This window comes from Telmatherina bonti, assembly GCF_933228915.1.
Source record: "Telmatherina bonti genome assembly, chromosome: 5".
Classification (NCBI taxonomy): Eukaryota; Metazoa; Chordata; class Actinopteri; order Atheriniformes; family Telmatherinidae; genus Telmatherina; species Telmatherina bonti.
This window is the reverse complement of record NC_136623.1, coordinates 31,910,078-31,937,027: the sequence shown is the minus strand read 5'-3', so window position 1 is coordinate 31,937,027 and position 26,950 is coordinate 31,910,078. Positions and strand designations below refer to the sequence as shown.

Sequence of the window (26,950 nt, the reverse complement as noted above, 5' to 3'; positions counted from 1 at the left end):
TTGTTAGTTTCATTATTGTGCAAGAGAAAACTGTTCTTAAGTGGTTATGAGAAGGTGAAATAAAGTGGTTATGAGAAGGTGAAATAAAAACAGAAAAAAAAAAAAACCTCCACATCACATTCTTCTGAATTTTTAAAAGGATGACTTTGCACACTCTGCAACATCCAGCTTCCTGCCACTGCTGCACAATTTGGCCAAATTCTGTTGAAAGTAAAAGGAAAGTTAGCATTTCAAGAGGGAGGCCCAGTATTTGTGAGGACGTTCTGCAGAGATTGCGCTTACATTGGCAGCTCGGATGATGCTGTTAGGAGACTGGAGGGCTGCCAGATCTGTTAAGATCCTCTCGAGATCACTGTTGGAAGGACGTTCTGAAAAAGATAAATTAAATACGAGTGAACATTGAAAACAAGAAGCATTTCCTCCTTGAAAACTGTTTTTCCTACGATGGACATGTACCTGGTTCAGGTGATGCTTGTGGCTTCAGCTGGAGGTACGGATGTTCCAGCAGTTCTGCAATGGAGATTCTTTCTCTGGGGTTTCGTACCAAGCATCGCTGTGAAAAGCAGACAATAAAATAACTTGTATTTTACATCACAAACGAGTCTTCGTGTCTTTTTCAAGTGCTGAACATCAAGTTGGTCCATCTGTCTTAGTGTCATACTGAGGCTCTTTACTTTGCTTTCAACAGACGGTGGTCCGCTTTGTTTGATGCAGTGTGAACACCAACCGCATTCTGATGCCGACTTAAGAAGCAAACTTTAGTCCGATTTAAATGAAGGGATCTTGGGTCGCTTGCAAACAGATTATCCAGCGACCAAATAGAAAGTGAAAACCGCATCAAGATGCTGGAAGTTACGCAGACCATTGTTTGTGAAAGCAGAAAAAAAACAGAATTTATTCAGAAAGTGAATATTTGGCACATTGCAGTAAAATTAGGAACTCGAAGACCAGAGTCCTGAACGGTCCAATTTCACCGACCCAAAAGTACTATGATGACCAAACCTGACCAATTGATATCTCACATCAAAGTTCTAGACCCGTCCCATACCGTTTATGCTTTTTTTCTTCTTCTTCTTTTACACCATTTTAATGTCTCATGTAAATGGTAAATGGACTTGTACTTATATAGCACTTTTCTAGTCATGCAGACCATTTAAAGGGCTTTACACTACTTGTCACATTCACCCCCCCCCCCCCCCCACACACACACACACACACACACACACACACACACACTCATTCAGCACACTCAAGCTTGTTCCATACTCCACGAGAAGAAAGAACTGAGTTCTTGTTCTCAAGGCTGCAAGAACTAGAAAAAACGTCTTGTTCGGCAGGTCCATACATACTCCACGAGAAGCAGGTCTGCAGCGGGGAGGGATCACTGCTTTCATGTGCAATGAACTCGGTTGTTACCTCTGCCGAGGAGGTTGTTTTCCCCGGCGTCTTTTTGCTCAAGATAACCTAAAAGGTTACGGATGGATTTTTATAAATATTTCAAGAGTTGTTGCAAATGTAAAAATGAAGAACTGATTTAATTCTGGTGGTGATCCAGATCACCGTTTGGATCCAGGAATTGTTTAAAAGGATTCTTTAACATTGTGCTTGGCGGAGGTTTCCGCCCTCTGCGTGCTTTTCTAGTTTCATATTTAAGGAGCAACTTTGTCCGCGGCAGGGCGGGTCGTGCATGCGGCTGGGTCCGAGTGTTTTATTGCCACATGTAAAAATGTTCGTACTTTCTCACCACCTCGATAAGCTGTTTTATCAAAACAATCCGTTTTGCCGGCAACAGCAAACATACGGAAGCAGCAACTCCGCTTCATTCTTTCTCAGTGTTAACGACGCCCACCTCCAATGTCCGACCAATCACACAATACTTCTCGCAGCCCCGCAAGAAAAAAGTTCTGCCAAACCGGTGTGTCAAGAACTGTCCTCAAACACGTCCGAGAGAACAAAATGATGTCAACAACTTGCTGTCATTGTCTGCACCTGCCTGTTAATGAGCCAATGATTTGGGACTGGTGTGTCACAGCGGGGAAACACTAAAACCTGCAGGATGGTATGGTCAAGAGGACCGGCGTTGGAGACCCCTGGTCTGAATAATGACCTACTCTGCAGGTTACATGGCTTGTGGAACTGAGGTGCTCTCAGGGACATATTACTCCAGGCTGACTGCATGCAGTTATTTATAGTAATATTTACTTTACTTGCTTCATAATCATATTTATTGCTGTTCTGTTGTTTCAGCATCAACATTAAGCCAGTAGCAGACAGGTGTAAATCACTTCCTCCAAACCAGTGACAGTGCCACAAATATGCACCAGCTCTACTTTTTATTCCTCTCACAGAACCTGAACTGCACTTTCCCACAACATCAACGTACCCGGAGAACCGCCCGTCTCCTCTCTGAAGCAACTGTCCTCCTCCTCTCCTCTTAATACGGCCTCATCACTGCTTCTGTGTTTTGATCAATTTCCAGGTGTTTCTGGATGCTTCTGGTCCTCTGGTTTGTGGAGCTGAAACATCTCGATCAACACTGCGTGTAGGACTGATCACAGAGCAGTGTGTGAACCACGCTGCTGCGGTTTTTCAAGCAGTACGTCCTACCTATCCTGGAACTTTATTTACACAAATGTTGGTTTTGGAGGAATAAATATTTCAGTACTAATCTGCATATCACTACAGGCTTTACTATTTATGAGTAAATAAGCCGTGGAACAGTTGTAGCCTGTTGCATAGCCCTTCTCGACATAGTCGTACATTTTCCTCCACCAACATGTGGAAAGACACATGCTCATGCAGGTGAACACAGTTCCACCAGCAGATAGATGTCAGCCAGGCTGTAAAACTTTCCCTCCATCCTGCCGGTAAAACTTATGTATGTAGTTTGATCGCAGGCTTATTTAATGTTTACTGCAGCCCATCGACCTCTCTGCGCCATCATGTCAATCTGTGGTTCAGTTCAGATCTAACCTGCAAGCTGAATCTCTCAACCACACACACTCTAATGTCCAGCTCAACTTCTGATTGGTTATTATTGTATTAGACAGAGCAAAACTGTGTTGCATCCACAGCATTGGTAGATGGAGTCAGCATGTTGGTAGTCCACATCTATGCATATTAATGTAATAAATGGTATTTTGTGTGTTTTGTCAGCACAAAAACTGCACGCCGCAAATCTGGCACAGTGCTGGAATAATTTAAGCCCCGTTAACATCAACAAAGCTATCAAAACAATAAAGTATATGCATGCTTTGTGTTTGAAACTGGATTCATCTGGCAGCCTCCAACTCAGCCAATCATTTTGCCTTATTTAAAATAGCTCTCTGGGAAAAAAAAACAAAACATACATACAAACAAATAAAAAGACTAAGTCTAGTCCTGATGTCTCACTGTGACGGGGTTTGTGGTTGTTCCCCAAAAATATGGCGCAGTCTGGACTTGGTTTGAGGTGGTTTATTAAACTCCCTGTAAATCACCCAAAGTGCAGCAATATTTACAGTGAGATAATATGAATATTTACACTAATCTTTCATCCAAAAACCTCCAGCTCCAAAAACACACTCCACCCACGCTCCGCTCTGTACTCCTACCTCTCCACACCCGCTGACTCCAAAATGCGCGTCTTATCAATACTAAGCCTCACCCCAACAGAAACTTCCCCAATTACCACAACTAACAGTCTTTCCTGAAATCCCCACAGTTATACATATCAATCCATCCATTATCCTAACCGCTTAGTCCGATGAAGGGTCGCAGGGGAGCTGGAGCATATCCCAGCAGTCTACGGGCGAAAGGCAGGGTACACCCTGGACAGCTCGCCAGTCCATTGCAGGGCCAGTTATACATATCCATAAACAATAAACAAGTGGAAACTTCATCAACATTTCCCACATTTGAAACCTACAGAAACATACATAATATTCTGGAGTACTGCTGCATTCAGTGGGTCACACAGGTGACGTCACTGCTGCATTGTGACATCATCCGGCCATAAAACCATCGGAAAACCATGGAATCTGTTTGACACCACCCCCCAGCTGACATGGACACCCCTGTTCGTTCCCCTCCCGTAACCAGATATCAGTAACGAAACTATTAAGTGTGCACCCCTAACAATTCTGGCAATGACAGGTGATTCTCCTGGCAGACGGTGGCTACGGTTCACAGACAGCGACTCATTCAGGTAGGTGGGTGTTGGTTTGGGCGTCTGTGACAAGGTGGCTTTGTCACACTCACCTTCAACACATCCAGTAAGTCCTTCTCCGATATGTCCGGAAACTCGATCTTATGAGAGGGATCAGTGATGGCGTGCAGCTTGGCTATCTGGTTGGTGATGTTCTGGAACGGAGTCTTCCCATAAGTCATGCAGTACAAGATGCATCCAAGGGACCACACGTCACCTTTAGGACTGATCTGTACAACAAATCAAGTAATTCATCATTTCATTTTGTTCTATTTATGTCCCGCTGCTTTCAGAATTTACAGAACAAACTATTAAATCATCCAAAGTGACGACACATACCTTTGAGCGTGCTTTTCCAGACTGGGATGAAGTGTCTCTGATGGCCTCAGGGGGCATATAGTTCAGGGTTCCCACCTTTAATAAACAGTCAAATATTACACACTTTCTATTTATTAACCTGCATTTATCATCCTAACAGGAGTTTCTACCTGATACGACTAAATTTCAGTCTAAAAAGTTTCCATCCATCCGTCATATGTTAAGTATAATGAAACGAGATGCAAACAGACTCTGAATGATTGAAGAATGTAAAATATTATCTGGGCTGAAGATGTTGTGAAAACACCAGAGCAACACGGATGTATCAGTGATTCAGGTTTGAACTTAACATCGAGATCTTTTACAACAACTCTAGTGATTCTCTGAGGTTGATGGGGACCAATGAGCTCTCCAAATCATCATCATCATCATCGTTGTATTCTTTAAGGTTTTCCCCACATTACTGAGATACTCCTTCATCAGATACAAGTTAAATAAATAAACCTTGGTTTTCTAAACATTGGACCATTCCTGTTTTATTTTGGAGCAATAAAAGACCATATTAATGCTGTTTTATGAAATATGATCAGTCAGTTATTGTGGATTTATACAATACAAATGTCAACTTCTTAGAAGTAAAACAATTATAAACAGATTTCTGGATCTTGTTTCTGATAAAAATCCAGTACTTACGTCTCATATGAACTATAAACAATGTTTTCTTAAACAAGACTTGAAAATATTTTTAAGTTAATGGCAAAACCAGGGTGTAAGACAACTAGGGATGCACCGAGGCTCAATACCAAGCGTGTGTACTTGTACTTGGTATTAATAAAAGTGTACCGATACCACACTAGTCAAGCCAGAGCAGATGTATTTGATGACATGCTTCGGACATGTTTTAAAAGAAATAAATGCCTTGAATGTTAAAATGTGACATTTTTTGTTACACTAAAGCGAGATCTTTGTTTCAAAGCCACACATTTATGGTTGTATTTAGGTAAAATGTGCCAAATCAAAACAAAAATTGTTGCAATTGTTAGATCTGTAATGTTATTATGTTTGTATTGGCAGTGTTACTTCAGAAAGGATGGGTCATTTATTACAACCTAATAACATTTTACAGTTATAACAGTAATAATAAAAATAGTCACAAATAATGTTCACATAAACAGATTTGGTATCGCCAAGTATTGGTATCTGCAGATATTACAATTTCAGACATCTGTTTTGCATCGGAACTCCAAAAACGTGGATCGGTGCATCCCTAAAGAGAACCACGACTTTTCCTTTTGAGTGAGTTCATGGCTGCAGATGGGAGAAACCTCCTGAGAGCTCAGAGGCTGTCTGTTCCAGCTGATTGGTTGGAGGACAAGCAGAGAAAGATGTTGCAACTGTATGATGCATTGTGTCATTAAGAACTAATAAGTCTGCAAGCGACCTGCAAGTGTGTATTTCATACATCTTCCAACAACTCAAAAAATGTGATGATTCACACTACAAATCAAAGTTAAGTGTAAGAAATGCATCTGTTTGCTGTATGACAAACCTGCGAGTCTTTTATGATGCTTGTCACATCAGGTTGGATTCTGTTTGCAATGCCAAAGTCGATCAACTTCAGCGAAGCATTCACTATGACAAAATTTGCTGGCTTCAGATCACTGTGGACAATACCTGCACACAAACACAGAAATATCACAAATAAAGATTTTTACTCTTCTACTAAGACCGTGGGGAAAAACAGCAGGAAAGATGAAGAACCGTGTTTGTGGATGGTATGAACGGCCTCCAGCATGTTCTTCCAGAAGAACTTCCTCTCGAGTGGGTTCACCGTTTTGCGGTTTCGCAGCCACGTGTTCAGATCCAAGTTCCCACACTCCATCAACATGTAGATGTAGCGGTTGGTTATTTCACTGCAAACACACGTGGAACCATCCGGGTATTGTCACAGAGATCCAGATTACATCATCAGAATTAATAAAGTTGTCTTTTTTAAGAGGTAATGTACTCACTAATCATAGAGCTTTATAATCTGATCGCTGTACTGCTGCAAGTGGTTCAAATGTTCAATTTCATTTGTGTAACTTTCTACTGTCTGAGCATCAGCCTCCTCGAGGTTGACGTACTTCACCGCAAACAGCTGCTTTTTGTTGTCAAGGACCTGGTAGACCTGTAAACAACAGCAGAAAAAAAATTCATAGTACATATATATTAAAAAAAAAAAAGCGAACTTGAGCAGTGGATGATTTAAGGTTTCTGATGACATTTCTTTTTCAACCTTGCTTGAGCCGCCGCATCCGATCTTCTTGAGGATGATGAACTGCTTCCCCTTAATGGTGATGGTTTCATTTGACAAATTGCTGAAGGAGGGCTACAACGAGAATGAAAATTTCAGGGTGAAGACAAAGAACAACATTACTTCCAGATAAGTAATGATGAACTATTGTGACTTGTAAGTTTTCATGCAACTTTACCTACATATGTGTGAAAATGAAGGCAGTAAACAAGATAAAACTCAGAAATAGGGGGCGACTGAGCTGTACCTGCGGGGTCTGAAAGGAGAGCGACTGATTCAGAGGAGTGAACGTCTGCTGAACGGGTCGGGCTCTGTGGGCTGCCATGGCAGTGGACGACACTTCAGGACCTCGCTTTACAACAGGAGTAATGAAGCTGGGAAGTAAATTAAATATATATTTAGTCGACAACTCATTTATCAGACCTGCTCAATTTGATCCATTATCCGAATGGGCATTTTCAAAGGTTTACAACAAGGTGTGTGAGTACAGTAAAATGTATTTCAACAAATAATGATGTATTAATTTATATTTTATAAAACATCCACAGAAGCAACAGATTTTTTTTCATTAAATACTCATTTAAATAAACTTCACCTTACTGAACAGCTTTGTGACAAACAGCTAAAATACTTTCATCATTTCAAAATCCTCAGTGTTCATAACGTATTCTGAACAGCAGAGAACATCATTACTTCATCTGTGCAATGGACTGAGTCATGTATGACTGACTGTTGCTGTTATACTACTCTTAACACCATTGACAGGTCAGGATAAAAGGTAGTTAGTGTCGTGTTGCACTGAAGACCAAACAGTGTGAATAAAGCAGCTCTTTACAGCTTTCCCAGATAGCAGAGGGAACAAAAACGGTATAATCAGTACCAGTAGTCATCTCCTCAACTAGACTTCCCTGGTTACTGAATGTCTTTGTCAACAAATCAAACACAACAACTCTTCTTTTATCTCACTTCATTTAAATGCAGCATCACGCGCTGCTTTATCAAAACACTTGTTGTGCAGTGAGGGTGTATTTACACCAGGATAGTCTGCCAGACTACAATGCTGTTTGTTAATTCAACTCAACTTTATTTATAAAGCCCTTTAAAACAACCAGAGTTGAAACAAAGTGCTGTACATTATCGGCAAAAATGAAAAACAGAATAAAACAGTTCAAATGCAAATAAATAACATAAAAACAAGAGGTCATACAAGGAATGTGGAATTAAAACAATAAAACAAACTAAAGTAAAAACCAATAATAAAAATAAGGCACATTGACCGGAAGCTGTCTTACGTTGGGTTAAAAGCAAAAGAATAAAAATGGGTTTTAAGATGAGTTTTAAAAATGGACAGGGAGGAGGCTTGTCTAATGTGGAGGGGAAGCTCATTCCACAATTTCGGACCAGAAACAGAAGTTGGGGGGAGGCAACATTCTTTCAGACTGAGACCACATTCACACTGAACAACTCAAACAAATCAGACCTTTTAAATAACGCTCTACTACTTAAACACGGAGATGTGTCAGATCCAAGCAGTTTCTATCAGAACTTTCCCCGTGTTCTTCCACATCGGAGCTGCATGTTGTCCCATACACATATATGTTTTGGTTGTTTACCCACAATACTGTGCACTGAACCTACAACGCACTGTTTTGTAACCCACTTATTGGATTTGGTCCCTTTAAAGTGGGCTTAGAGTCACTTTTGTGGGATGACTGAGGCCGTTTCTTAGATCGAAATCAGAGGACGTTCACATATTAAAAATTCCACACACAAAGTCCAGAGCTGTTCATGGTTACCTGTTACCCATCATGCCCTCTGACTGAAACAACAATGGCAGACTAATAAATCGTTCAGATATTAGATTTAGATATTACCTGTTTACACCTGGGTTCCTGTCGCCATTCGGTGTCTGGCAGACCGCTTGTGGATTAAGTCTGGATGGAAGTTGAAAGGACGGAGTTGGGACAGACTCCACTCGATGAACAACAGATCTGGGATCAGGAGGTGTTGTCCGTTTATCCTTAAACAGTTTTGGGATAAAACGAAACAAGATTTTATTCATGGAATGCTCTGAGTACAAGTTATTTATATAGTAAGCATAAACCGTGCAAACATCACAGAATAGAACATTTTGACAATTTGATGAAGTTTTCAGTGTCAGTCTCAGTTGCTTGACATTTAATAAACATAATACTCAACACTGACTAATTTTAGTTTGGACAACAAAATAGCAGCAGAAAGGTGTCCTGTCAGATTATAAAATAGCTCTTGGTGGTAAAAAGACCAACAGACCTCTGGGGAAACATGTCGATTGATGAGAGTTGGGATCTTCCTATCTAATGAAGACTCCTTGCTGGTGGGTTTCGGCTGTTCTACTGGACGACTCGCAGGGATCCGCATGGGAAGCTGAACGTCCTGGTTCCCCATACAGGTAGTCACACTACCTACAACACATAGTTGCAACAGTTAAAAGAAATAAGAGTATTTTGCCAAATAGAAGAAAACTAAACTATAAAAAGAGCAGTACTTCCTGCTTTTAGTTGGACAGTAAGATGAGACAACATCGATGAATCTCTACCTGGGAGAGGTTCTTCCACTATGGAAGACATGAGCTGCTTTTCCCCACATTTAAGGTTACACATGGCCGTCTCCAGGAGCTCAACTGGCCTGGCATTCAATGTCAGGGCTTTGTGCAAGATCGAAGTCGCTTTCATCAGATTACCTAAAAGAGAGACAACACAAGATGTTTTGCACAAGTGTTACATTGAAAAGTACCAACTTCACCAGGCAGGTAAATAAAACATACAATCCTATATGAAATAGAAGGTCAGCGGTTTTTAAAACATGAGATATTTAGGAAAAATAAACTTACTTTCACAACATCAACAGAATCAAGAGCCTATTTTTTATAATTATAGTGCGTTTTGGGTCACGTTTTAATATGTTGACCACAAAATACAAATAGGGTGGAGAGAAATACGTGCAGCTGATGGCTTGATCACTGAGGGACGTAACGTCACACAGGAATGTAGCTAAAGACATTTTCTAACTGTTAACCTTGTTTCATCCTTGATGTAAAAACACTAAATTTTCTTTCTCAAAACACCTGCTGACTTAGGAAGTACTTCATTAATCAGAAAGAAATGAACTAAAATAACTGCAGAAATTAGTGAATGTCAATAAAACGACAAGGAAAAAGGAGGCACACCTTGAGACGCTTCAAACTGAGCATGTGCGATGTGGACAAAGGAAAACCCTTTGCAGTTGGATCTTGCAACTATGAAGTGGTCCCGTGCTTCATCTGGATCTTCAAATCTGCAGGAGGAAAACATGGAGAGACAGTTAGGAAGCAGCAGAATAATCTGACATGGAATAAAAATCTTTAGAATGACTTGTTAATTCAGTTCGAACATAACTGAGCCTTAAAAATACATACAAACATTTCAGTGCAAATAAACTATGATATCATTTTTCAGTCTGGCTACATTCACAGTGTCTCATTCACACTTAACTAGATTCATACTAACTCTTAATGCTTATTTACAATTTTATCTATAAACTTTTTTTTTTTGGTGTTTTATATTATAATCTGAATGATATCGATATTAAACACCAGTGTAAATAGTCTTTGAGTCTGATATGTGCAGAGGTCATACTGACAATGTAAACATAACTGTACAGTGACATCAATTACACCGTTAAAAGTGCTATTATTTGTTGTGATCTGCTTAAATTTGAGCAGATTAACTTTTGGTTGATTTATACCAGAAACAGCTTGTGAAAATAGTCCAACTCACACTTTACAACATCATAAAACTATAACAGATATAAAGTTTCAACCAGACTCACCCTTTTAATTCTGCATATCTGACAAGTATTTTTGCATAGCTGGTGTTTTTACTGTACTGTCTTATTGGCAGCCTGGCAAAAACTTTCGAGTAACAGTTCTTGAGCTTATTAAGCAGGTTAATGTCTGTCTGAGGGCTGCCTCTTTTCTCCAGGTTCACCAGATATGTCCAACACGACTCAGGAGACTTGGAGCTGATGATCTGATCGAAACTGAAAGTTAAATCTGCAAAAGAAAAAAAACATTGCGAGAAGTAGGATTAAGTATTTTGATGACAAAAAAAAAAAATCTGGCGGCAAATTCAACAAACTGAAGGAAACCTTCTGTTGTCAAGGGGTCTCTTGGGGCATGTGTGTGGAGTAGTGTAGTGGTAGAATCAATAGATGCCTGGTCATCCCAGTGGCTGTATTCTGGACTCAGAGCTGGTGGCTGAAAGCACAGTGGGTAAAAAGACTCAATCCTCTCTTTTAAGCTCAAATTTAAATGGATACTGAAATGAAGTCTGACATGCACAAACCCAAACAAGTCTAATTGTACTCACTTGAAAACTGATCATATGCTTCTCCTCAGTATTTTTCTTGGAGGAAGGCAGTCCAAATACTGAGCCAATATTTGAGCCAGATGTTTGCCTGAGACAAGACAAAGAAATAAGGAAAAAATAATAATGGTAATACTACATAATTGTTTTTTGGAATTAGCATACAAAGTGGGGACTAAGAGTTACACTTTAAGACAGTAGTGGGAGTCATAGTTCAGCACTGCTTTATAAGTCTAGTGACCCATTAGGTGTAAAAAAAACAGTTAAAAACAGCTCTGAAACCATAGAAGGTTAAGACAACTCAAATTAAAATTAATGTACAAGACCTCATAAAATTATCAATTTGCCATTGATGTAAATGAATAATATGGGGAATTTAAACCCATCTCACATAACAAAGACTTAAACAAACTAATAACATGTTATCTAAGGATACCTGGACAAACTGGTGGGGATAGCTGCATCGATTCGTTTGTAGAGATTGATGTTCTTATCATCATCATCATCATCATTTTCTGGAATGGAAAAAGGTAGAGCAGGCCCTCTCCCCGGCTGTAATCGAAAATGTAAATACACGACTTTAAACCTTCATCAAATACTGTTTAGAGAGCCATTATCTTCCACATTTTTAGTTTGGTTCTGCAGACTGAAACACACCATGCCAGCTGTTTTCTTACGATGTGATCCTGATCTCCAACCTGGTAGATGTTCATCCGAAGAAAGGGACTCCAGCCTGATGACCAGAGAACAAAAATAAAATATTTTAGAAGTCAGACATATAACCTCAACAGAAACCATCATAATGTTTAAAAGCAGCTTCTATCTTACCCTGAACTGAAAATACTGGAGAGCTGCAAATCACCTGTCCCGTCTGACATTCTGCTAACTTTCTGAGATTCAGAGACTTTTTTGATAGAATCCTGAACATTGTTCTTTGACAATACTGAAAAAGAAGAAAACATTTAAAAATGTGCAGATAAGACAAACATGATTACGTAGAAGAAAATAAAGTTTTTAGACCGTAAACATTAGTTTGATTGCTGCAAATTAAATAAAAACATTAGGTAACAAATGAATGAATGAATACTCACATGGCACATTTTCCTTATCCTCTGAACAGAAAAAAGTTTTCCCTGCTTGCATGCTCTGCAGGGCCGCTTTTATCAGCTCCTTTGGTTTTGCCCCCACCTTGATAGCATCCTGCAATATGTGAATGCCTCTCTTTGTGTTGCCTGGTAAAGTAAAGTAAATATAATAAATGTCATGACAATTTAAACACATAAGCACAATAAGAGCAGAAAACAACGTGCCGCTACCTTGAGCGTGCTCAAATTGCGCATGTGCAACGTGGACAAATGCAAAGTTTGGGCTGTGAGATCTTGCCACACTGAAGTTTGCCTCCGCTTCACTGATATCTTGAATTCTATCAGGTGAACAAAGAATAAATATTCAATGTTTTTTAATGCACAGCAAAATTATGCTGCTTCTATTGCTAAGTGAATAACAACCATACTCACGCTTTCAGCTCTGCAAACCTGACCAACATCCTAGCATAACTCTCATTCTGACCATGCTTCCCCAGTGGCATATTGGAGAATACTCTGGTGTAAAAGTCTATGAGCCTGGTGAGATGGTTATTATCCATGTAAACGTCCCCGTTCTTCTCCAGGTCCATCAAATATGAGAAGCAAGAGTCAGGGGAGTTTGAACTGATGATCTGGTTGATGTTGTCCGTGTCATCTAAAAGAATTGAAAGGTGTTATTCAATTAAATTCAATTCAGCTTTATCATGGCAATGCCATTTAAAGACGCTTTACAGACAGGAAAAAAATATAATGAAAGCCAATTCATAATAGCCTATATAAGTAACTATGACTGCAAAAAGCAGAAACGTAGATTTTGACATGCATGGATCTTACAGTAACAATCCTACTTCCATTACCTTCATTTAGTTCCATTTTAATTTTGTTCAGCTTTTTGGAAAGCATGGCCAGCTGCTGCATCCTATCAGTATGCTCCTCTTCCTCCATCTGGAAAGAGCAGATATACATACAAATGCGTCTATTAAACATTTTCACAAGTTTATCTAAAATGGCAAATATTATTATAAAGTAAAATTTTAGAAATATGATCAGTAATTAGAGGACAGATCAAAATTACAACAAAGATGACGAGTTAGTAACGCACGCAAGGATAGAAGAATGTTATTAAGTTAAATTATTCCCTACAGACGATAGAATTGCACTTTCAGAAATGCTAAGCATAATACTGTAACGCTGTAAACGGACAAATCAAAATAATTCTACATTATTAAAAAAGTACTCACTTTCGTATTTACAGTTTGCTAACAGTCAGCTTAACTAGCTAACATATGGATATGTGATCAGCGATAACTAGCTCCGTGAGCAAAACTAATACACGCCACACGACCTCAAAGTCCACTAACAAGTCTTAAAGAGAACTAAGAGAGAGCATAAGGTAATTTAAACTTATCTTACTGTTTATGTTGTCGTTACAGCCGTATTCACGAAAAAAAAAGTCCGCTGAAGAAAAGCAAAACAAAAAGGTTTGTCCCAACTGCCAGATTTAAAATATTCTACGTAAATTCACGTCGTGCATTGATTGGGTAGTTTAGGATGACGTAAGCATCTCCCTTGCGACCGTTTTTTTTTTCATACACGAATAAAAAAAATATTTGTTTTTTGCATCACACAAATATAGGGAAAAATGATAAATCCATTCTTTCATATTATCAAATGACATATTCTTCAAAATTTATTTGAAGTCCAGAACACAAACTTTAGATTTATTTTTTTTTTTTTTTTTTTTTTTTTAGCATATTTGGATAACTTTTAAAAATGCAACCGTATTGGGTATTGATTAATTTAGTGGGTAACCACTAGAAGCGCAATTTGGGTGGTAATTTAGAATGTAAAAAAAAATATATATATACAAATGGTGACTATGTGACGACATACGTTTGCACTGCTGATTTCCGGCAGCACCTGAACGCAGCCATAGACATTATATATACGTAGACGCCTCATTGAGTGCTGGAGTGAACCAGCTTCACTGCCATATTGGATGGGTCTCCGCTTTCGAGTTTTGCTCATAGACTGTACATAAAGAGATGGACGTAGGTTTTGCTGCAGTCAACGTAGTTTCCCCACATAACTGTTTTCTGTGGATCAACGCGTATATATTACACACAAACAAAACACTTTTCTACATAATTGGTTGATGAATAATGTTAACACACTGAATAATCTACTAAATGCAAATGATGCATTTTACTCCAATGAGGTGTTTAAGAGAGAGAGAAGCTCAGTGTATCAGCAAGTGTCCCTCGGCGGTCTAAACCTGTAGCAACATAACTAATGGATGCTAACGATCCCGAACTATAGGACTTATCAAAATATGTTAACATAAAGCAAGTTTTTTTTTTTTTAATGTTTTACAGTGACCTGTATCATAACAATATCTCTGCCCTTTGTAACAGACCAAACTGTGAGGAAAAATCAGGTAAAAATCCGTTGAATTATTGTTGTGGTTGGGCCTACGACTTCGAAAAAATGCATTGGAGGAGCATGGGAGACCCATCCAAGATGGCGGCGCGATGGGACGTCAGCAGCGTGAAACAATGCGGCGTCTATGTATATAAGATGTCTATGAACGCAGCAGTGTCACGTTGGTCGCTACTTCCCTGTTCAGGCTCCTCCCACTTCAAAGATGGCAGCAACGGGACTTCGATGAGCGACGACACGATTATAAGAGTTTTGACATGAAAACGCATTGGTGTTGAAAGCCGTCACATGCAGGATTTTTTCACAATAGCGATATTGTTTGTTGGCATTAATGTGTCTTTTCAGAAAGAATTTTAAGGGGCTCAGAAATATGTTTTCCAGTGGCCTAAACTAGCAACCAACGATTAGCAAATAAATGAACTTGTCTATTCTGACTCGAAAATAAAAGTACTTATACATCTTTCTAGGTGAGTATTTGTTTTGTAGAGCTAAGATATGAAAAACCTACAATGAAAGCTGAACTTGACTACATTATCTTCGATTAAAATACTTATTTCTGCGCAATCCAGGGTGAATCCTAGCTTGATGTTAAGATGAACAACATGAGGAAGATTATTTAAACGCAGATGTTTCATTGATTATGATCGCTTGTCAATACATTATGTTGATATGCACAGGCATATTTTGCATTTGTAAAATATAAATAAAAGCTTGCTTTTTGCCAGTTCTAATTCACAGTAATGAGCATTTAAAACTACAAAATATGGTCAAAGATTTGTTGATTATCCATGCAAATGAAGGTATTCATTTAAATTTTCTTTTATTCTAGCTCAGTTTCATCATGGCCATCACTCAGTTCCGTCTGTTCAAGATCTGCACATGCTTAGCCAGCTTACTCTCTTTCTTTAAGAGGCTGATATGCAGGTAAGCACACAAAAACAGATCTAAAGGTTCATATTAGCACAGTTTTGTCCAAAAGGCTCAATTTCTTCGTATCTTGCACCCAAGGAGACAGACTTTCTTGTCATTTTAAAATTATCTTGTACAAAATCTTCCCAGGCGTTCCAGAGGGCTTTTTACATTGACTTCAGGCCAATCCATGTACCAGACCAACTTTGGTTTGTTTTTCATCAGTGAACAAACCGGTATCTCTGAGCCAGTATAAAATAATATAAAATGCACCTAATCATCCAGGCTTTTACATAACGTAGAACTTAAACAATGACGTGATCTTAGCAGCAATTCATTGCAATGAAACACATTTTCCTCCCTCATTTTCTTGATTGCATGGACAAAACTTTCCAAAGATAAGTCTGACGGACATAAGCATGTTTGCACCAGTTTTTTGCAGAGCACATGGATTTAAAAAAACAAAACAAAAAACATGGCCATGGTTTTCAGCATATTGTCCTTGAAAACTCAAGAAAACTAGACAAATGGAAGACTAAAGAAAACATAACTGGCCTAAGAAAACAACATATGTGGAAGTAATGCATCTACAAATTAAAAAGGAAACAAAAGAAATAACAAAAGACCCGACATAGGATCGGAGAGCTTCATCTGGACCTTCGGTTTATATATTTATTAATCACTGAAGCATCATCAGGTTGGCCATCAAGAAGCCGTTAGAAACAGAGATGAAAGACAGCACTGTGCCCTTTGAGCAGCAACAAGTCTTATAGTCATGAATTCTCCCAGAGCCAAGATGATACTGAAGCAGCGTGGGATCATCATAACAGAAAATAGCACCAACATCCAAAGAAGAGCTTTAACCAGAGTCTTCGTTTATCAACCCTGCTTATTTGCAGATTTGTGTGTATTTAGTATGTGAAGCATTTCAGTGCAAAGTGTGCAATTTACCAGCTTGTACATTGTAATATTTGTGGTAAAACCTTAGAATCTAGTGGTAGAGGAGGGAATCTGCAAACATCTGCAGTGTCATGACAACCTCTGCATCAACCTATATTTATACTGTGAAGATAATGGCTCAGTTAGTTATTATGTTTATGTATAAACAGAATTGTATCTTAATTTGTTTCTAAACTTAGAAAAAGATCAGCAAGACAACCTCCTGTGATTAGAGGTGAGAACTTATTGTTGGTGATGTGGTGTTTATCAAAAGGTTTTTCAAATTCTGCCGGCCTCTGTGACCACGTTTTTAGAGAACTGAACCCCTCGGTGAGAGCACAGAGTGGCTTTCACTGAATCCCCTAATGTGTGTTTGGTCGGTGACATGAAGCACAGTACGTGTGGGACGTTTTTAACCATCACTGAGCTGGACTAAACAATTGTGTTGGATGTGGTCTGGAAAGAACTCACAGGTGCTGCTCAGGACATAAAACATATGATGATTTGAAACCTCTGATCTGGGTAATGCTGTAGAGAAACATTCAGACAGATGCTGCCATGTTTTAGCGCCTGGGGGTTAAGGGTCTTCCTCAGGGGCCCACACCAATGTTGGCACACTGGAACAATAACCAGGATGAACCGAAGTACTTGCCAGAATAAAAATGTAACTTCTAAGGTGGAGGTTTATTCGTATTGTGTCGTCATCCCGATGCAGATATGTCTTATCTCTGTGCAGCAGCGTTTCTATTCTCAGTTTGATATTGAATAATTGAACTTTTTTCTTCTAACAGAGTTCTAATTTTTCTCTGCAGCGTTTATTTGTTATCCTTTGTTGATTTACTTTTTTAAGCACAGTATATTGTTTGAGATGATTAATAGCGGTGGGAAATTTAAAAAAAAAATAAAATCAAATATTGGGATTTTTTATTTCACAATTTTAAAATAAAAATTTTTTTTAATAAAAAATCTTTTTTTTTTCTTTTTTTTTTTTTAAATAGATACAAATAATCCATTGTAAAAATTCTTGCCATTTTTATTGATCTTTTTTTACTTGTCTTCTTGGGCATTATAGCAGCAGAATGATGGTCTGGCTACTGTGTTGTTTTTTTCCTAAATGAAATGAAGAAAAATGACGTGCAAAAAAAGTTTTTTTCATATTTTTTGTTTGTTTTTAGTCGACAAAAGTCAGCAATATCAAATAATCATGAGAATCACAATTTAAATTGAATCGGCACCCAAAAATTGGAATCGAATCGGAACAAAGCATATCGTCAGAGCTCTAATTGTTAAGTAAAATCTTAAGCCCCCTCTTGTTGTTTTGTGTGTTTAAAATCTATGGATAAAACACATTGTGTTGGTCCACATGAAACCCGCCACATAACTGAATGTTAACTTACCTTGGGTAAGTCAGATGAGTGAACAAAACAGCAATGTTTGGTTGGCTTTAAACTCAGCTGCATGTTTTTCTCTCCTTCAGTCTGGGGGGAACACAAACCGTTTCCATGTTGTTACTATGCGTGGTCAGTTGAAGGCATTTCTGAATGCAAATAACCAAGAACACACAGTGTTTGTAACTTGTTGACTTTATCAACGTGCTTACCAGTGTGTAAGTGTAAGACTGACTGGCCTGTGCATGTTTGATCGAATATTTTTTCTGTTTCTGGTACTTTTAATGTGATTGAAGTATGAATAGTTTCTCAAACGGTTGATAAATGAGAGCCCAGGAGAACTACTCCTGAAGAATACTTACAGAAATTACAGTAGTCCTGAAGAATAAACACACTCATGCCAATTAACAAAAAAGCTCTTTTCAAATGTGCATTGAAAAATTTCCTAATCTTTCTGTTTTCATTTATGTTTACAGAAGTTTAGTTAAATGACTGCAAAAATCTCCTGTTTGCTTGGCAGCACATGAAGCAGTCAGGAATACCTCAGGGCTATTTCTTAATTTCTTTTAAGAAAATAATTGATCAGATCATGAGCTGTTTCATGTCTCATCCCGTCTTTCTAGTGCAGGTTACCCTGATGTAAGCAAGAATATTAAAAACCTCTACGTAGTTATTATATCTGAGTAAACTTTGGATCTATTCTAGTTTTTTCCTGTCTTACATAGGTTGATACAGCTTGTGGTTCATTTCTGGGATTGTGTACATCAGGCTACAAGGAAGTCACTGTGTAGAGAACGATGTAAGCTCTGATTCGAGCTGATGGTCAAGCACAAACTGAGAATAAGGTTGATTATTTTTGTTTGCACTGCAAGCTTCATGAACTGCTGGAGTTCACAACAGCATCTTACATTTAAACAGCTCTTCAGATAAACTCCTAACCTTTAACCTGTTTATTTAATAATTAAAGACATAATAAAGGAAAATGTTTTGTTAAAGCTCTATAATTCCCAAACCAGATTTCCAATTTCAATGCTAATTCCTGTAGATTAAAACTAAGAACTTTTTTCTAATAAAAGGAAACAAAAATAAATCGATGTACAAAACATTGCAGCGGTTTTTAATCTTAAAGGGTTTTTAGACATTTTCAGCAAAATATTGTCCCTTTTCCATTATCATCAGCTTGTCTCGACTTAACTCGCCTCGACTCGGTTTGTTGGGTTTTCTACTCAGCTTTTGTTCCTGTTTACCGTTATGTTTTCTGTAACTCCCCAGCCCAGGTTCTAAGCGAGCCGAGTCGGGTTGTGTTTGCTGTCACCAGACTGCATGCCGCTATTGGTCAGGGGAGCGGCCAATCAGGTCAGGGAGTGACACCACTGGAAGAGCAACTCCAGCTCGCAAGTTGTTTACATTATGTGACGAGCAATGACGCAACAAAAGTCTGTTCTGTGGTCCAACACTGAGGTGGAACATTTCTTTGCTTGGTTGCTGAGGAAAGGATACAGAAGGAACTAGATGGAGCGACACAAAATGAAACAATCTATCAAGAGCTTTCTGATGTAATGGCTACGGGTAGCAACGGCGTTTCCAGCAGCGTCCAGAGAAGCTGAAAAAGCTTAGAAGTGACTATCTGCAGGTGAAGGACCAAAATAGTCGGAGTGGATCAAACAGATGAGACTGGAAGTGGTTCCAACAAATGGATATGATTTATGGTCAGCGACTGGCGAGCCACAGACCAAACAGCAGATTTCCTCTAGGTCTTGTGTTGTTATAGAGCTTGTTGTTCACAACGCTGACATCACAGTGATTTCACACAAACCCCACCCATTTTAGTCCTGGTACTTTATTGTAATGGAAAAGAAACAGGACCAAGCTGAGACGAGTCGAGGCAAGTTAAGTTGAGACAAGCTGATACTAATGGAAAAGAGGTGTTAACAGTTTGGCTCAGACTTTTTCCACACCTGCTGTTGGTACATGCACTTTGCAGAGGCAGGTCCTGTGTTTCTATATTCATCATACTAACAACAAAGTGGACAGAAAATGGAATTGGCAGAGCTCTGATTGACCGAACCATGAAACGCAATTTCTGTTTGTGTTTTAATGGCTTTGCTGAATAACTTGTTTTCTGTAGGACTGGAAGAGGTCGGAAGCTCAGTGGCGACCAAATAACGCTCCCAACAACGGTGGATTTTTCATCATCTTTACCAAAACAGGTCAGTCCTGTATCCGTAAACTGCACCTTTACTGAGAAGGTCAGAGGTCGCAGCTCTGCGCTCGGGAGGCAAGCTGCAGATTCACCAGTGGACTTTTCATTTTCATGTTCCTTTTCTTTAAACAAATAAAAAACTGTAAATATGATCTTGTTTTGTAGTCTGCACAGCCAGAGATTGAAGAGTGGAGCTCCTGGGATGAAGAAGCTCCTACAAGCATTAAGATTGAAGGTGGCAATGGAAATGTTTCTCCTCCTCCCAATGATGTGGAAGAAGAGCCCGACTACTTTAAAGACATGGCTCCTACCATCAGGAAAACACAGAAGGTATTTCCTCTCGTATTTCAATAAGAAAATGCCAAAGTGACGAAACACTGAATGTTCTGAACACCAGAGATGCTTCTGTATGACAGGCAGAGCGTTTTTATTTTTTATTTATTTATTTTTTTTCTATAGACTTAAGGAAGTTCTGCTAAGTATTTAATTTAGTTGAAGGTTGGTTATTCCCTCATTAGTTAAAGGTGTTGATTAAAAAGATGTTTTGGAAATAATTTAGCATAAATTTTATGTTTTATTTATATGACAGATTGCATGAAACGTCAGCTATTCCTGCCTGTCGAGGCGTAAAAAAGAAAAGAAAATCAGAACACTCGTTGAAATGAAAGATAATCAGACCGTCCTCTGTTTATCCCAAAGACCTCGTCCCACATTGTCATCTTACACAGCCAGAACAACTGGTTTCCACCAGTTTCCACCCTGTTTTTACCATTACTTATCTGTCTGTTGGTTTGTTTGTTAGCAACGTTACGCAGAAACTACAGGAAGGATTTTCATGATTTTTTCCGGAGAACATGTCTTGGTCTAACTTAGATTCCATCTGTCTTCTGGATCATCATCTGGATCCAGGAATTTCCTGAAGGATTCCTTATCACGACGAGACAGGGCCATTTTCAGTACATATGCACATAACTCTGCAATAAATGGTCATAAAATACAAGAAAAGCTTCCAGCAGTTGTCAAAGAGCTCAAAGGTACATCTGGATCTCTGGAAGATACTACCATCCAGAACATGAAACATGATTAGATATTTTCATCACTGCAATAAAACAAATTAGGATATAAACATGCAACAAACACCTCGATACAGCCAAGACTCTGTGGATTCATTACCAATGAATGTAGGAATGTAATAGTGTATCCTTAGAAAATGAATGCAGGACTGGAATGTGAGCTAGAAATCACAGTGTGGGTGGAAACGAGCTGCTTGGCGGAGCGCTGTGCTCTCTGCATGATTTTCTAGTTTAGTTGATTTTTCTCCTTTCAGGAGTTTTTTTATGGTTCATAGACGCTGGACTCAAACATCAGTCTGTCATTTGTAAATAAAAAGTCTGTGTGTTCAGCTGTAACATCAGCTGACTGCTGGTTGTATCACAATTTTACACAATTTCCTGTTGGCATTAACTACGCCGCATGGTTTTTAGAATGAATTGGATCAGTTGACAAAACCTGCAGGATTGTTTTGGAGGCCATTTATTAACTTTGCAGCATGAGGTTGGTGGTCAAAGACTCTCTGATCTATAATAATCATGCCATACAAAGATGACAAGAATAATCTTAATCCCAATATTTAACACCACTGGAGGTCCAAGAAAAATCCCAGATCTCAGACAAGTTTAAGATACTAAACATGAAAACATCAACTATGTGATCTGAGAGGCTTGGAGAGATGTTTGAGTGTCCAGTCTTCGTTCTAACTTGCTTCATCTTCTCGAGTATGAAGAGGAGCAGCAGCCATAAGACACTCGATGGCAGAGGTGACAATTCCTGGTCCAGAAAGTAGAAGTCCTTTCCGGCAGCTGTTCCCACCAGTCACCAAACGAGCTGAATTTAATGAGCAGAGTTTATTTGCCAGGTAAACGAGCCTGTTGGTGAAAACACCTGTTCTAAATGTACAGGTAGATCCAAAAACATGGCAGCACTTTTACTTTCTGGACCAGGAATTGCCACGTCTTCTCCTGTTCTCACCTTTTTGCTTCACTCTGATATTAAAAGTTTTGCTGTTTAGGTCTGAGTTTCTTTCTTTTTGTCTTGTTTCTATTTTAAAGATCATGCTTAAGAAGCGGGAGCCGATGAACTACCTGGTGCCCGACGGCTCTGCAGGATTCTCCAGCAGGCTGGCAGCCTCTCAGGATATGATGACGTTCAGTCCACCCTCAGTGAGTTTTTTTTATTTTACCCCCTTCTGTAAAACTTAAAGTTTAAAATCTGGACTTTAGTAAAACTCTGTCTTTTAGTAAAGCTGAAACAGTCCAGTCATTGTGGCTCCTTTGGCTGTAATAACAGTGTCATTATCACTGGTATAACCACAAACCATAAATCTATGCAGGCTGAACTGGGAGAAATGGAAAACTGGCAGGAGGACACAAACGCATGGGAGGATGAATCTGATGCTGCCTGGGAGGCAGAGGAGGTGCTCAGGTAATCATTCACATGTATCTGTGTATTCAGTTTATTAGCTGAACAAGCAGCTGACAGAACAAATGTCAATCATTTTCACATGAGAAAAAATCCCAACAGATAATAACCTGACATGGATGTCACTCTCAGGAGGAAGTTTTGTAGTTTAAATTCCTGTAGTTGGGTATTTTTATGTTAGTGATGGAGTGCTGACCTGTCCACTCTGACGCCTGCCTCTCAGAGATTCTAGCTGTGATGTTGAAATGAACACAATAATTACAGGAAAAATATCAGCTCATTGTGAATTTGATGGCAACAAAACATAAAAAAATTAAATAAAGTTAAAGGGTTAAATTCATAACTAGCAGACGCCTCCAGACAACTCAGTAATGGTGAAAATTTGGGATGGGAAATCTAATTGAAAAAATCAAATGTTGGGATTTTTTTGCTTCACAATTTAACTTTTTTTTTTTTTTTTTATTAAAAACATTTTTTTTCTTTTCAAATAAATACACATAATCCATTTAATCCATTTACTTTTTTTAATTGTCCCCTTGGGCCTTATAGCAGCAGAATGATGGTCTAGCTACTGTGTTGTTTTTTTCCTCATTGACATTAAGAAAAATGATGATCAGAAAAGGTTTTGTACAATTTTTTTTGTTTTTAGTCTAAAAATCAGCAATATCAAAGAATTGTGAGAATCCGTAACGTAAATTGAATCCAAAAAATGGGAATCGAATCGGGACAAAAGCATATCATCCCCAATGAAAATACTTTTTCCCAAAAGTTCTTAACAAAAAATACATAGAAAGCATGCACTCTTTGTATTTACTCACATTTAAGGAGCCAGCATAGCACTGGTTCACTGTAGTGACGTTGCATTTATTCAGTTGCGTTCAGCTTTATTTGTATAGCACCACTTCACAACAATGTCATCTCAGGGCACTTTACAGACACATCAATCCAAGTCAGTTCATAATAAATAGCCTAGCTGAAAGAAACCAACAGATTGCATCAAATCTTGACATCGATCCGATCCGCACTTGGCAACAGTTCCCTCCCTTTTTAACAGGAAGGCAAAACCTCCAGCAGAACCCGACTCGGAGAGGCCATCTGCCTCGACTGGTTGAACTGGAGAGGACAGGAAAGACAGAACTAGCACCGCAGCTGTTACTCAGGAAGACCTGCAGAAAATAGGAAAAATATGTTGATAATGTCAATACTGTCATATATATCTATAGAGGAGACACCTATTTGTCTTTATATTGAGAACATTATTTTTAATCGAAGAGAAAAACCTGATTATCAACATATTATGGTCATTTTTGGCTAGAGAATGTAATTGAGTTTATTTTCCAGCAGGTGGCAGTATGCACTGCCAGTACAACAGGCCTGTTTTATCCCAGCTGATCTGGCCTCCACTGTCTGCTCTGTGACACGGCTTACAACCATGTTTGTTTTCCCTTATTTCTTTTTAAAAGGCAACAGAAGATGGCTGAGAGGGAGAAGAGGTTCATGGAGCAGCAAAGGAAAAAGATGGAGAAAGAGGCTCAGAGGATGATGAAGAAGGAGCAGAAGATTGCCGTCAAGCTCTCGTAACATTTCTGAACTGCTCTGTTTCGAGCCAAAGGCAAAGACACTAGATCTGTCGTTACTGTCTTTAAAATCATCAAACCATCCGGGATTATGATCATACACTATTTATCTGTTTGCAAACTGTTCTCCTCTTGTTCCACACGAACCATTCTGCCCCGTTTTCCATCTGCAGCACTGTAAAATGCATCCGTCTCGAGAGCACACGGTGTACTCCTGTGGCGAGGTCTTTAAGGAAGAATTAATAAGATGTAGTTCATCGTAGAGTAAAGGTTAAAGAACTTCATAAGATTCTGTTGAATTTGATAGGTATTATCAGATCATATCTTTCTCCTGGATATTTGTAAATAAACAGGTACCTGTCTGTCTTTAAAACTCGAATAAGGATGCGGTTCCTTTTCTGTTTTTACGGCCTCACATGACAAAGGAGTGTAATTTATTTTATGCATCACTGTAAAACCAGTGTGGTCCCTTCTTTTGCTGATTATCATGTTTTTATATTTGTCTTTCAGAGTCTAAAACTTTTTTTTTTGTTTGTTTTAACGAATGTTGCTTGATGGCGTCTCTGCGCTGTGTGGCCTCACTACACTAGAAATCTACATTAAAATGGAAGACTGTAAATTGGTTAATGGCAGACTGAAATGTAGCCCAACTATTGATAGCTGCAGGTTCCTATGGTAACCTCATGGCTACTGGTCTGCCATTCATTATCCACCTGTGTCCTATTTTGATATTGATGAAAACTATCCAGGGATCAATGCATGTGTTTTGTTTTCTGAAGGGAGCTAATCTCATTTATTTAATGTTTGAAAAACACGGATCACAGATGCAGTTTTTATATTAAATCATGAATCTCCAGCAGAGCAGAACCTCCGACTCCATTAAAAGGCAAAGCATAATTATTTGCTTCCTCAAACTGAAGATGAAGATATTAATTTGATGGAGTCTGTCGTGTGTTTGTGTAATGAACTTCCTTATCAGGGTGTGGAAACTTACAGTGCCATTGTTGTCATGGAAACATTGCAGGATGAAGAAACTTTAAGACATGATGGTATTACTGTGGTGGGAAGCGAGGCGAAGAAGGCAAATCTTTACTCAGTGCTGCTGTTAAAAAGCTTCGCGGGTAACGAGATATCTGGATTGTTTATCAGATGATCCACTGATTGTTTAAACCCATGATAATTAATGCATGGTCAGTTTTAAGAACCAATCAGAAGCCAGTGTTCTTGAGGGATCTCAGTAAAATATTTGTGTACTTTTGGAAACTCTTCCCTATGCTACATTGAAGAAAAACTGCATTTTTTTTTTTTGTCGTTTTGCACATTTAATGCTATTTTTCTGTAAAGAATCTTTGCTTTCCCCCTTTTATTTCTCTCTGGCCTTTTTTCTTGTATGACTTGGTTAAAATGTTAGTAAGTTGAGCATAAACAAGGACTTAAATGGACAAATAAGTTTGGATTTGGGACATTGTGTGTTTGTGGTTCAGTCTCGGAACAGGTTTTTAATAAAATCAAGGATTCATATCTCTGAGTTGGATGACTTTAAACCGTTATTGTCAGTTTGCGTAAAAATGGCAGCTGCTGGATGAACCTGACCTTTTGACAAAACTGACAAACATGAACATGCAGAAGCTAACAATGAAAGTTGGATTAATAGTGAACATTTTTAGCATTAGCAGTGTTCAAACCCCCCTCCAAACATATCTGATGACCAGAGCGCAGAGGTTTTACACCAGGCTGACCTGTAACCTGCTCCGTCACATCGCTGACATGCCGATGCCAACGTCGTCGCTCCCATCTGCCTGCTCGCCATAAACCTCAGACTGACCCACTTTTAAAAAAAAAAAAAAAAAAAAAAATTGCCGTCATCAGTCCTTAGAGAGGGAATAATCCATGTGGATGCAGACTCACATCCACAGATGTTGCAGAACTGGTGTGTTCTCAGGCTTACCACCACTGCTGCCCACTCATTTAATCTGGCATCCACAGGGAAGGGATTACAGCATTTCATGACTCATTTCTTTAATGCTGTGGTGGGTCATAGTTATACAACAGCAGCAATGAAGTCATAGCACAAAGGAAGATGGTCGGCACAGTTATACTTTGCTTTTGTCATCAGTTGTGGATAAATATTGCTGGAGGTAGCATCGGTAGCTTTTGTGGATCGACTTGCTGCATGCTGGCGTGACCCAGATTCGCTGAGGTAGGAGTACAGACAGCATTTTATAGCTTCTGAGAGATCACACTAAAGTGGATCTAATGCACGCTACACGCTCAGCTCCACAACCCAGGGGATGTCTGAAAAGACAAGCTGAGGAGGCTTTTATGCAAGAGACATTTGGTGAACTTGGATTAAAACTCGGCATTTCCTCCCCCACCATCTAGTTATTTACGTACCACTTGCAGAAATTTACTAAATTTTAAAAACTTCAGAAAAAAAAAAAAAAAGGCAGACAAAATGTTCACAAGTCCAAAACATGCCCAGAATTATCATGCTTTATTAAAGATACAACATTTCATGTAAACCAGTATTGCACATAGCTCAGGCACGTAACAAGTGACGGCTTCTTCGAAGCAACAACTTATCTCTATGAAGAATACGCAGGCTGTACAAAGTAAAGCTCTACTCCGTGGGAAGGTGGGGAAACGATTCACAGAACAGTGAACACACAAAGCTTTGGCTGAAGGTTTCTTTTGAACACAAACAGATTTCGGAGCTTAAAACAGTAGGTCCTTCACCTAACAACAAC

The 26,950-nt window shown here is 38.9% G+C and overlaps 2 protein-coding genes across 3 annotated transcripts; one reads left to right on the top strand and one right to left on the bottom strand.

The window, feature by feature from the left end:
- Positions 1-132: 132 nt before the first annotated feature.
- Positions 133-13,215, bottom strand: ttk (ttk protein kinase; the record flags this gene model as incomplete). Its single annotated transcript, XM_079241162.1, has 24 exons — positions 133-201; positions 283-368; positions 457-553; positions 4,240-4,416; positions 4,526-4,600; positions 6,054-6,178; positions 6,266-6,417; positions 6,517-6,674; positions 6,783-6,875; positions 7,048-7,174; positions 8,675-8,820; positions 9,093-9,244; positions 9,379-9,522; positions 10,009-10,115; positions 10,650-10,872; positions 10,968-11,076; positions 11,189-11,276; positions 11,622-11,737; positions 11,843-11,918; positions 12,014-12,128; positions 12,277-12,417; positions 12,502-12,608; positions 12,703-12,925; positions 13,128-13,215. The coding sequence occupies 24 exons, from the start codon at positions 13,213-13,215 to the stop codon at positions 133-135; spliced, it is 2,994 nt and encodes a 997-aa protein (XP_079097288.1).
- Positions 13,216-14,920: 1,705 nt separating this feature from the next.
- Positions 14,921-25,678, top strand: ebag9 (estrogen receptor binding site associated antigen 9). 2 transcript variants are annotated; one of them, XM_079241006.1, is made up of 7 exons: positions 14,921-15,176; positions 15,544-15,633; positions 20,074-20,155; positions 20,314-20,478; positions 22,257-22,367; positions 22,538-22,629; positions 24,090-25,678. In XM_079241006.1, exons 2-7 carry the CDS (start codon positions 15,551-15,553, stop codon positions 24,205-24,207), a joined length of 651 nt encoding a protein of 216 aa, XP_079097132.1. In that variant the 5' UTR covers positions 14,921-15,176; positions 15,544-15,550; the 3' UTR covers positions 24,208-25,678. The 2 variants fall into 2 exon arrangements, with proteins under 2 accessions (XP_079097132.1, XP_079097131.1); XM_079241005.1 differs by having other exon boundaries at positions 15,539-15,633.
- The last annotated feature ends 1,272 nt before the right edge of the window (positions 25,679-26,950 follow it).